The sequence below is a fragment of the Lichenostomus cassidix genome, chromosome 5, assembly GCF_008360975.1.
Source record: "Lichenostomus cassidix isolate B80296 chromosome 5, HeHo_3.0, whole genome shotgun sequence".
NCBI classification, from domain to species: Eukaryota; Metazoa; Chordata; class Aves; order Passeriformes; family Meliphagidae; genus Lichenostomus; species Lichenostomus cassidix.
The window spans coordinates 19,961,944-19,974,843 of NC_139486.1; the positions used below are offsets into that span (position 1 = coordinate 19,961,944).

The 12,900-nt window shown below is 37.4% G+C and overlaps 1 protein-coding gene across 2 annotated transcripts in view; it reads left to right on the forward strand.

Annotated features, from left to right (window-relative positions):
• Positions 1-6,323, forward strand: part of GTF2A1 (general transcription factor IIA subunit 1) — a 37,089-nt gene extending 30,766 nt beyond the window's left edge. For both annotated transcript variants that reach the window (XM_085061621.1, XM_085061620.1), the window contains one exon: positions 1,787-6,323. In XM_085061621.1, coding sequence (XP_084917747.1) covers positions 1,787-1,894 — 108 coding nt within the window. In that variant the 3' untranslated portion in view covers positions 1,895-6,323. The remainder of the gene's footprint in view (positions 1-1,786) is intronic.
• The last annotated feature ends 6,577 nt before the right edge of the window (positions 6,324-12,900 follow it).

Consider the following 12,900-nt stretch of genomic DNA (forward strand, 5'->3'; position numbering starts at 1 on the left):
GAGCTTTTTACTATCCTTCTGTGAACTGTTGCTTGAGGAAGAGATAGTGCCTTCTTCTCAAATGGCCAACAGAGGATTTTTCCTCTGCCCCTTAAAAATCAATTTGATTATTTTTGAATCCTTGAAAACTTTGTCTGTCCTTGAAAACTATGACAAGAAGTTTCATAAATTTATTGTGTGATGTGTGGAGGATTACCTTGTTCTTAAACCTGTTAGTTTCATGTGATACTTCCTAGTTCTAAACAGTCTTTTGTTTTTTGCTTTCCTGGTGCTGTTTATGGTATTGCAGATCATCATAACCCTCCTCAGTCATATATTTGAAATCAGAGCTGCACTTTGCTTTGTTGTTATTTGTCCAGCTGTTCAAACATTTGATGGCTCTTACTTTCATTCTACAGATCTGTTTTATTTTTCTGCATCTTATTTGTAAAGGTTGATAAAGTTTAGGGAGGAGCACAGGTGAATACTTCAATGTATTTACTGGCGTAGCAGTGTTCTACAATAGTTCATGTTGCTTTTGGCCCCGCTGAACACAGAGCTGATATTCTCATTCTCATTCTTAGAACATTAGAATCTCATTCCTGACTTGTAATTGTTAATTCAAATGCACCATTTTCATTTTCCATGTAAATTGAAATTGATTTTTTTTCTCCGTTGTTGCTATCTTCACTGGCATGAATGCCACCATTGTTTTGTTACACAATGAGTTAGCACAGTAACATCGTTCTGCAGCTCTTCAGTGACTGGTTTTTTGTATCATCAGTACACTTTGTCATTTTTCAGATCCTTAGTGAGCTCTTAAGCTGTGTAGACTCCAACCAGCACAAATCTTTGCTGGAATGCACTCATTTTGCTGTATAAACTGTTCTTCTTACCCTTGTTTTCCCATCTTTATTCAGTTATTTATTCATCTGAGAACCTTCCTTCTAACCTTATGGCAGCTAAAATGCTTCTAATGCAGGATTTTTGTGGAATGCCATTCAGTAGGGCAAGTAGTGTATATAAGCCAGACCTTTCCTTGTTCATTTATTTGCTGACTGACTTTTGCCACTGACTTTTTTCAGCTTAAGGTGAGAACAGACCAAGCAGTACTACAAATAATTAGTGCAGTGATATGGTCATACCTGTTTTGGTGCTATGTTACTGTTTCTACAACACTAATGGTAGTTGGTGAGACTTCCTGTGCCTGACGAAAAGTTGCAGCAGAGTTTCCTGGTTTTATGACTTACGTAACTTTTTACTGAAGATAGACCATCTTAATTATACCTTTGTTCAGTCTGCAAAAGTTTATCATAAACTTACCTTTTAAGACAGCATTTCAGCTTTCTGAAAAGTCTTTTGTTTTAGCATCTGGTCATCTGGTGATCTTTTGCTCTTTCAGATGCGATTTTTGATGGCAAGTATTTATTTGCTCTGTGCTTACAGTATGTGGTGGGGAGTTTGTTTTGCTGGTTTTTAAAAATTTTTTCAAGGTTTGCTCTTCTGCCTTTAGACTGAATTCTGTTCAACTTTCTTTGGTTTTAAGTTAAGCATAGGCTGGACATCAGGAGGAATGTCTTCACAGAAAGGGTTATTAAGCAGTGGAATGTGTTGCCCAGGGAGGTGGTGGAGTCATCGTCCCTGGAGGAGTTTAAAGAAAGACTGGATGTGGCACTCAGTATTTGTAATAATTTAGTCATGTCTGTCTAATAGCTATTTTCCTTTTTCTTGCTTTTACAGTTTACTTATGCATTATTATGTATTTCTTTTGCAGAGTAATAGTTTAATGTTTTTGCCCTGTTTTTAGATTCACAGAAGTAAAAACAAATGGAAATTTCATCTCAAAGATGGCATCATGAATCTTAATGGAAGAGATTATGTATTTTCCAAAGCCATTGGGGATGCAGAATGGTGAAGTTTTAAAAGACAAAACAAAACAAAAGAACTCCCTGTAAAAGGAAAAAAAAATCAAAAGCAGGAAAAGTTGAGACTTGGATGTATACTCCAATCAAAATGTGTATCTGCACATCAGAAATAAACAAATGTATTGGAACAAAAGTAAAATGTGGCAACAAAGACACTACTTCAGATGAGCAAGCCATGGACTGTAGCAGCTATAGCATTGTCTGGGAGCTGGTTTTGTGTGTTAGGAATACCTTAATTATCAATTCTACATACAGGTACCTACAGCTGGTATTTAGCATGTAAGGCTTTGTCCCCCCCCCGCCCTTGATTTAAGATTTTAAAATACTTCTTCCACTGATTGAAGGAACTATTCCCTTTGATAGATTATTAATCTGAAAATGCTTATTGTGTGTACAAATCTTTGCTTTGAACACTTCCTTTTGGTAGTGAGGATGGTCAGAATCTTACTTAAACTGCGTGCAAGCTTTGTACAGAAGGGTAAGAATTAAGGTGTTAAATTTTAAATAACTTGTATAAGGAAAATATTTTTAATTCTGATATGCTCATTAATTATTATATCTATTTGTTGTTTTCAATGCAGTTCCCCATAAACAGGTTGTTGTTCCTAGCAGTTACAAAATGGTAAAATGATTATTTGTATTTCAAAATTATTTTAATTTCATGTGATAGCTTTTATTTAGGACTGCATTTTTCTAATTCGAAGCACCTCCTCCCCCACAAAAGCAGGTTGCTTAACTTGTTAATTGTATTCTTGCTGTTTGGTGGTGGTTCAGCATCACTTAACTGAAACAAGTAAGTTGGGGGGTTTTTTTGGTTTTTTTTTTTCAATTTTCTTTAAAAGGTTTGGAGATTTTTTGAATACAATATCTAGGTAATGCCATAATAGATGCATTCCTGTATCTGCTTACTATGTATGTAGTCCATACACCCACAAATAATTCAACAGACCACAGGAACAACTACATTTTTCATGTAGAAAATCACATAAAACTTCTAACATCCTGGCTGCAACTCTTAGTCAAAGATCTGCTTTACTAAAAAGTATAGCCAGAAGTTACCTGCAGCAGTTAATCTCTCTAAAGTTTCCAGATGGCATGTAATTTCATGAAGAGAGCTGCACAGCTTTGAGAACACAAAGTTTGTTTGAGTATCTTTAGGCTGTCTTGGTAACAGCGAATCAAGCAGTCAGATGCACTAAACCTTGTGTAGTCACTTTTTCACTTGCCTTTTTTATTGTTTGTTTGTTTGGGGTTTTTTTGTGTTCGATTTGTGAAAAGCAACAAAGTTATTCCCCCCTCCTTCCCTTTCTTACCTCAGAAGTTGAACAACTTCATGCATAGGTCATTCTTGCAAACCCTGCTTTTGGAAATGCAGTTACTTTTGAATGAGGAGAAGGAATGGGCATTATACTTCAGAAACTGTTGAGGAAGGAATGTTCATGTGGCTCACCATTTCAAAAAAACCGTTGCATTTTATTGGGTGTTAGCAAAGATGATGAGAAAAAGACACAGCAAAGATAATTTTAACTAAATTAGGGAAGACCATGAGAAACAGACATGATTCCTGACTTTTTTTTACTTGAGAATGAAACATCTTTAGCATTATTTAATGAAGTCACAAGTGTATTTAGCAGTATGTAACAGCTGCATTAATTTTCATTCTCTGATTTATTTGCCTCCAAGTGCATTTGTAGTCTCAGTAGTACATAGAAAAATCTCAACAAATTGTAAAGAAGGTTTTATTGCTGTGGTTTTGTACACCTGTGCTCTCATTGATACAGACTAAAACTGCCTGTAGGCCATGTCTAGAGCCATATGGTTGTTAGAAAGCTGTCTACATTCATAAGCTTTATGGAAGGTTAATTGATTACTCTTCTAATTGATTCTTCAGTAATGGAATCATCATTTAGAGTGCATTTTTAGCTTGGGGGTTTCAAGGTATCTCAAACTGATTGGTGTTTGCTTTCTTCTGAACAATGCAGATATTTTATTTTTTTACCATTGTTGACACTTCTATGTACAACTGCAAGGAAATCAATAATGTATCAACTAATTCCTTCCCTCACCTTTTCCATGTCTGTTACCAGTAAGTCTTAAGTAGCGGACTTCAGAAAAATTCCCATAACGCTGCACAACCAAACCAATAAAAGGAAAAACCATCCCTTTAGCCATAGATTCCTTTTTATACTACTGGAACCCAGTTTACTTGTACAACACTTCGTTTTCATACAACTTAGTGATATTTCTCACCCACATACATATACTAGAAGCTGCATAGCCTCTCTATTTATTTTTAAGGGGTAGCTGAACTTTAAAGGTAATTAAGCTTAGTCTGTTCTGAAGGATGTTAGAAGCTTTCTGAACTTGCACAGCCTCTGGCAAGCTAATTGTATGGTATGCTTTTCAGATAGTTTTTGTCTTCAAATACCAGTATCTGTGAAGTTTTGGGAAAGCCAGTCAAACCGTGCACATACCAAACTGTGCTCTTATTGCTACATCAAGTGTTCCTTTTTTTAAGTCAAAAAGCATGTTTTAATTTCATTTTATTGTAGCAGCTTGCTGTAAGAATGTAGTTTGCTTAATTTTATTATTGTACTTGAATTTTTAATCATGGTTTTAACTATATAACTGAACAGACCATTTCATTAGGTTCAAAAGAAACCATTCCTTTCAGAGGGCAAGGGATTCCCATGTTCATAAATGATCTTTCCCCCCTTAGAAATAGTTTTGTTTTTGTTTTTTTTTTTTTTCCCAATTTAAATAGTTCAGTATTATGGAAACAATTAATGGTTTCAAGAGGGCTTATGTTAAAATTTGCACAGATAATGGAGCACCTTTTTTGTGATGGAAAACAATGGGGAAGATAACTTCCAAATTATAACCATGATGGCTGACGGAAACTTGTAGAGCAATTGGGCAAAACTGAGTCTTGTGCCTTTTCAGTTTGCAGAATACCTGTTTTGCCATTATGACAATGATTCCTGAGAGAGTAAATTTCCTGCAGTGCTTCAATCAGAAAAGCAACTTTTTTGCGCTAATTCTGTTGGGTTTTAGTGTGTGCAATCATTTAAAACCATCTAAGTGGAAAACAAATAGAAATGTTTTCTTTCAAGGAGATAATAGAGAATTTAGTCACATAAGGAATTTTATTGGACTATTTAAATAAAATATGTTTTTATTCCCCCTCAGTTGCTGGTTAGCAATGAGATTTCTTTGAGGCTTTATACTCCTTGTTCCTGCATTGTACTCACAAACTGCATTTAAACATCATTCAGTCTCCTAAACACTATTTAAAGTGACAGTTGTGGTCCAAGTTTATTTCCAAGATCCATATGTGATTCTGAAGCACATTTTCTAGAAGAGAGCAAAAAACATGTTGTGTCATGTAACAGATTTTTTTAAATAAATGTTTTCTTATCTTTCTGCTGCACAATTAGGAGTGTTAAAGTAACTTCATTGACTCTGTGAAAATAATTCCACCGCTTGACAGTTAGCAGTAATTATGTCACCACATAACACTACCAGAATAAAGTTTCTTAATTTCAGTGGAGTTAGAGACCTTGTTAACTAAATTTCATACTGATTTAATCTCTTCAATTTGTAAAAGCTCCTTTAAAAACAATAAAGCCCCCCAAAATTTCCCCCAAAGCAAAAGCTTCCTAATAGAATGCAATGAGATATCCAGGAAATGAGCAGTGGTTTTCGGGCAACGCACACTGGATTGATACTGGGCTGCCTTACACAGCACCATGGGGTTTACTGTGTGCCACCCACACCACCCACGTACCCCAACTGAGATTAGAGTTCTCAGACTTTGAGATTAGTGACTATACAAGATGGAGAAAATTGCATATTGTTCTGTATTGGTGTCTGGCATTTAAAGTCTCGTTTTCCCATTGCTGTGATTGGTTGGGAAATGTGTAAAAACCAGTACATTGGTTTCCATGTCGTCTACCTTTTTTCAGGCAGTTCATGCAGTGTGTTTTTTAATTATTATTTGGTGGATTAGATGTTGTGGAACAAAAGGAGCTTTTTGAAACAGGAAAAACTACCTTGGGTTAGCTATATGTACAGTCATCCAATGAGACATGTTCCAGAGTGCATAGGGTACCAATAGATTATGGAGTGGGGGACTATCCTTTTTTGCTGTTCTGAGCTACTATTGTCAACTGCTGTTGTACATATACTGTTATGTGTAAGGGGGTAAATATATTTATTATGTTTGTAAAATTCATTCTGTACAATTGCAGATCAAGGTTGCTCCTCTGTGATATACAGGATATTATGTTTCAAAGGCCATGCTTGGAATACGATTAGAGAACTTAGTATTTTGATGTACTAAGACCTATTTTAAGTTTAATATTTTGCCTTTGCAAAAACTTTAATTAAAGATGTTATTTAAAAATGTTTGCCACTTCATTTACTATGTTGCATGTGCATTTGTTTCATATATGAAGCTTATTACTACTTCATAACAATGTTAAAGATTCTGAATTGATTTCATCACATGTAGGTAATTTCACTGTCACTTACTTGTTGAGTTTGCCTTACAGATTTTCCATTTAAGATCATCACAATGTTATAAAAGAAATTCACAGTTTAATCTTGAGGCCAGATTGGCATATTTGTTTAAGGATTTTATCGCTGTGGTAACCTAAGACTTAGGTGTTGAGATAAGATTGGTTGAACAGCTTGGTTGAACAATGATATCCTGGGGGTGCACTAGGAGCAGTGTGGTCAGCAGGTCAAGGGTGGTGATCCTGCCCATCTACTCAGCCCTGGTGAGGCCCCATCTGGAGTGCCATGTCCACTTCTGAGCTCCTCAGTACAAGACAAGGAGCTACTGGAGAGGGTCCAGCAGGGGCCACAAAGATGATGAGGGGTCTGGAGCATCTCTCTTATGAGGAGAGACTGTGAGAGCTGGGCCTGCCTAGTCTGGAGAGAAGACTGAGAGAGGATCTCATTAATGCACATAAGTATCTCAAACATGGGTGTCAAAAGGATGGTGGCAGACTTCTCAGTGGTGCCCAGTGGCAGGACAAGGAACACTGGCCATAAACTAAAACACAGGAAGTTTCACCTCAACATCAGGAAGATGTTTACATATTTACTACATCTTTACAATGAATGTGGCAGAGCACTGGCACAGGCTTCCCAGGGAGGTTGTGGAGTCTCCCTGTCTGGAGACATTCAAAACCTACCTGGACAAGTTCCTGTGTTACCTGCTCCAGGTGACCCTGCCTTGGCAGGTGGGTTGGGCTAGATGATCTCCAGAGGTTCCTTCCAACCCTAACAATTCTGTGATTTTCTTAGTCCTGTACGTGGAAATGTGAGACAATACTGAGAAGTAAAATGCAGAGTTCTTAAATGATAGTTGGCTGATCAAAAAGGTTTCATCTTCATCAATTAATATAATCTGACAGAATTACTTTTTGGGTTAAGCAGGTAATGTGTTTTTAGTTCCTGTCTGAAAGCAATATCTTGAGACATGATATGTCATTTATTTTTAAATCTAAATTTTGAACTTCAATCTGAAATAATCAGGGAGAAAATAAAGTGTAGGCTGTACTGCCTGTACAGGGGGTGGTATTTTGGAATGTGATTTTGACGTAATTGTTTAGCAACAATGGCATCAGTGTATAGCAAACCAAGACTTGTGAGCAGTGGTGTGTTTTGATTTGGTTTTTTCCTTAGTACTCAAGGGTGGATTCCCTCCCTCCAGTATGCCTCTTTGCCCTCTAGCCCTCAACACTTAAGCAAATCTAAAAACATACAATGCTGCTTTTCCTATAAAATTTGCCTTACTTGAAAAGGAGTTGGAGTTGATTCTGGATAAATAACTATGAAAAATTACGGTGTGTTTCCAAAAGAGATAATTGCTGTTGTAGCTTGCATACTACGTGAGAAACAGGTCAGAAAAATGGCCTGTTGCTTTGGCCAAAAGCTTTTCAAAAGGACCCTAAAAAAAGAGGAGGCAGAGCTGACAAATTAATAGCAACTTTAAGTTAAAACAAGCTAGATTTCATTTCTGTGAGGAAATGTGAGAATGTTATAATTGAATGTTAGTTGTGCTCTCCCAGCTGTGGCTGAGCGAAGTATTTAAAGGATTTTTTTTCCCCAAATCAATTATATTTTAAAATGCTTAATTTTCTTACCTGATTTTTATATGGCTTGATTATTGTCATTGCAGAGGTATGAGAGGATAAGAATCTTGGCATATTAACGTAGCTTTCAGTATGTCCCTGTTAATTTTCCACTACACGTCATTCCTTACAACTTGCACTATATCAGCTTTTGAGTGTGTATTTTGTATTTTCTAACACAGACTTTTGTTTGTAAAATACTCTGTTAGAGACTTGCCCCTTGTTTTCGGAGCAGATTTCATTACTCTTTACCACTAATGGGATTATGCCAAAATCTAATCCTTTCAGAGGTAAGGACATCTGTAGTACAGTCAGTTGAACCACATTTGACCTTCAGTGTGGATATATAACATTCAGAAAACTTGGTTTAGAACAATTCTTTTCTTTAGAGTGAAGACTTCCCCAATTATATTTGTGTGAAGTGCCTGTGCAATTACACCTTTTTACATCATATAAATGTGTATGCCCTTGTGTGACCTGAAAGAGGGTTTTCTGAAACAGATAATATGGAGAGAGAATAAATGAAAATAGTGCTTTACATTGCAAATGATACTGAGTTGCCCATTCACTTTTATAGGTCAAAAACCACTCTCTGAAGACTGATATTAATAAACTGCTATTTTAATATGCTCTTTAATGATAAATTTTTTTAAAATAATCTAGTTTTTGTTTTTTAGTTCAGTCTGGTAAATAAAATTTTACTGAAATTGAAAATATGGTGTTTAATTTGGATAAGTATATTCCACTAGCAAATCCAAAACAAGGACTATCATTAAATGTAAAAATAATAAATAATCTTGTAACAGCAAAAAATGTTATGTGTGAATGTTGGATTCTGTCAAGGTAGAAGTGCTTTTCCTTTGCTAGAGGAAACAAATGAAGGAGAGCTGTGTTGTGGAAAAATTCCTCTAAATGTCTGGAACAAAGGACAGTTGGAATCCCAAGAGAGTCAGGATGCTGCTTTACAAGTACCGGAGCTCGCAGGATTTAATGTCAAGGTAAAGAACAGCCCTTCCTTGCTTGTGATGGGGAAAACCATTCTGACCAGCAAAAAAGGAAGGCAATCCTTTCTGTTAGAGCTCTTGGCTGCCTGACTTTTCCAATTTCTCCTAGGAATCCTGCTGAGGTCCTTGTCCTTGTGTCCTGCTGTGCCAGCGCCTGAGGATTTCATACAGAGCTTTCCCCGCAGAGGAACAACTGGCTGACTCTAGGTGGGCTGTCTGGTTCCAACAGGTAATGTATTCTGGGAAACAGTGTTGTGGGGAGTACAGCATTTCTAAAAAAGGATTTACTGCAGAATTCACCTCGTGGGAATACTGCTTGTAGGTTTTGTTTTATTTAGGTTGCCTTTTGTTTCAGAAAATTTAAATTGTTGCAGGATGGAAGCCCCTTCCTCCTGAGCTCACCTTGTTCATTCTTTTAACAAAGAAAAAGCATTAGTGCTGGTAATAATATTTCTGATGTGCTGTTTTTTGTGGGCTGAATTTGTTTGTCGGATTTTAATAAGTAGTTTTAAGACATTAAAGCAGTGTCTAGTGAAATTCCGTGTAGGTTTAAAGAGTTGACAAATTGCTTGATAAGTGTGATGATGATATTGGTGATAAAAATCAGGTAGCTAAAGGTGAAGTATATTCACATCACAGATGTTCTTGCATGTATCACTTAAATTGGCTTTGGGAGGGGGCGGAGAGAAAGTGGAGCAGTTCTTAAATTTGGCAGTTCAAATTAGTGTTACTCTTTATTCAGAGTACCTTTTAGCTTTCATTTTCTGACCTGAATGATTTTTATGTCCTTAAACAGCTCTGTAATTTCTCCCTGAGGTTGCTGTTTTGCCATGTAGCCTAAATCACTTTAGATAGTAGGTGGGAAACATAAAGTTATTCTTCAAATAGAGTGTGGGGTTTTGGCATAACAGAGAAAGATGATGTGAAGAGAAACTGGAATGAGGAAAGAGTGCAGAGGAAAAGATAAAATAATGCAGCCAGCCTTTAAAAAAACAATCAAGGAGAGACTAGACTGCAAGCGTTATACTTTATTTTCCAAGGAGAAGTGTGTGTATGGAACAAAGAAACCCTTTTTTTTTTTCCTGGACTTTCCATGGAGAAAGTGCATGTACCAGTGTGTCTGGTACACACCAGAGACTCTCCTTAGTGTTTTTTAATGAAAATACTGTTCTTGCTGCTTTATACTGACCATTGCACAGTTTAGTTGGAAATCTGTAGATGGCTAAAAAAGAATGAATCTGTTGTTTCCACAGCTCCCTCTAGGCAGCAGCAGTAATCCACATATAACTTCAGGAATTCTTACTGCAATCAAACTGAAACCAGCACAACTACAGCCTTGGTGCTGCTTGGTATTTCAGTGATACCCTGCATATGTCAGCAGCAAACCGTGGGGAAGGACATTCAGATGACACTTCAGAGCTTGCAGTGAGGGTTTTAGTTAAAACCCACGTTACTTCTCCAGTTTGATTTACTGCAGCTATGCCTTCATAAAAGACATGAATACTGTAATTTTTCTTCTCTTTTCATAGAAAAGCCACTGTCATTTCAGCTGAAACTGTAAGACAACCAGCATGGGCTTGGCAGTCTTAGTTACCAGTTTTAGTGTTAAGACAGTTACCAGTCTTAGTGTTTGAAACAGAGACACTCTTCTTGGCAGCAGAGCAGCTCTTATAAACAGTATCACAGTATGTATGTGAGTAATAATCCAGCAATTTCTGTTACTTTCTAATGACTGCTTACTGAGCTCTTAGATACAGGTTGTTAATAAAGTTGATGTTCACAACAGATTTCATTCCTTAAGAGAGGAAAAGTAAAGAACCCAAAGGAGACTCCTCATCACAGCTGCATATTGAATAGCTGAGAACCAAAATGAGTGTGTTCCTTCTCCTTGAACTCTTTAGTAAAGCTTCATGAGCTGCAGTGGAACTGAAGGTGTTCAACAGTAACTATATGACTTGAGATGGCCACACGTACAAGCCCTGGCATTGCATATAATCAGGATAGCACAGAGAAGTCCTTCCAAAAAAGGTAGGGTGAGATTCAAGTTGATATATTAATCTCACAGAAGTTAAACTCTTGAAAGGATGTTCAGGATGGCCCTACTGACATCCAAGTCCTGTGCTACAGTTCATGAGACTTCCACATTTTGGAAAGTTACCCAGTATTTTCAGGGTGGAAAGTAAGGCCAGGCAGTTACAAAACTACACAGGATTGGTTTCCTGTCTAAGATGATAATCTGGAAATTTGGAATACTGTGGAAATTCACACCAATGTGTATACATGGGAGAAGAGGGTGGACAGGTGTGGGATGGGAATAGGAAGTTAGAACTGATGGGTTCTGATGAAATACTCTGTGTGTTGACCTCATAGAGCCTGCATTTGCTCACTTTCACATCATGATTTCCAGTCACACAAAAATAAGTCCAGTCAGATGGGAGTGACTAAGCAGATGAAAAGTATTCCAGCTTTATGCAGAAGTGTTATTGGCTAGTGTGAATTCTGGGCTGATGACGCTGTCAGAATCTCCCGGTGTGCGTCACTAAGACCTCTTAACCATCTTCTGTTCCAGGGCATGATGAGGGCCCTTCAACATCTTGTGCCTTAGTCCACTACATGTAAGTGCAATATAATGTCATATGTCATATGGTTACAGAATTGCTACAAAGGAGGAGGAGAGTGCATAATATCCAACTAATTTTGTGCCTCACTGTCCAGTTTTAACAGCAACTGAGAAACCATTTGATTACTGAGTGCTTTTAAAGTGCAGATGCCTGGCATCTGTTAGAAAAACAATACAGATTATGCTGCTATTACTTATCAGCCTGCCCAAACACTCTGGGAGGGAGAGTTCGGTTCATTTTAACACATAAGCCTAGGGCTTCTGCTCAAATCAAGCTTCTCTTTCTAAGGAGTTTTTTTGGTATAGGTTTTCCAAAGACTATGCTGTGAGCATTAATACTTTATTTATCCCACAAGAAAGGAAGCAAAAAAGCATTTCATTTATGTAAATAAACCAAAATGCTATGGCAGTGATGTGAAATTTATCTTTGATTGCTTGTGCTATTTTCAGAATCCAAATACCAACTACCCTGCAGGGCAGGGTGTGCTTTACTTTGACTATAGCTGACCTGTTGCAGATGATGTAATCTAGAACCAATACCTACTCAATAAAAAAATCCCACATCTCTTTCTATTGGAGAGAAAGAAAACTACCAAAGGTCACCTAAAGCCATTAAATTGCTCAGAGGAAGTTCCAAATGTTCATAACTAAGGCTCCAGCTCAACTTTACGGTATTTTTTCTACAATGTCCATGAATGAAGAAATCTTCCGTGGTCTATTACTGCCACATAATGCAGATAAAATCACAGTAGTTAATCTAGAGAAAATAATGGCATTATCTGCCACCCTGAAATTGGCTTTTCTGACCTCCACTCTGAAATCTTAGAGCCATCTGAGGTTCCAAAGAATGGTAACATTGTCTTTTCCCATTCCTGTGCAGGCTCTTAGAGAAGGCAGCTACTATCTGCCCTCATGTAAAAGCACTTGAGCCATGAGGTGTCAATCCACTGAGGCAGTGCTGTGAACAGGGAATGTGTTCTTCACTAGCTGTTTTTTTTTCCTACCAGAGCTCTGAGGTCAGGCCTACTGAAGGAAGATGCAATTGAAGCTGTCTTTGCAGTCTGAATAGGGAACTGCTTGAATGTAAGAGAAGTGACTGCTGTGGAGCAGACCAAAAGTTCACCTGTGCCAGAATCCTGACTGTGACAGCTGCTAACAGTATGTGGTGAGCAGAGCATAAGAGAATAGGCAAGTACATGTGATCCACTCCCCGAGTACTGCCTTGCTTC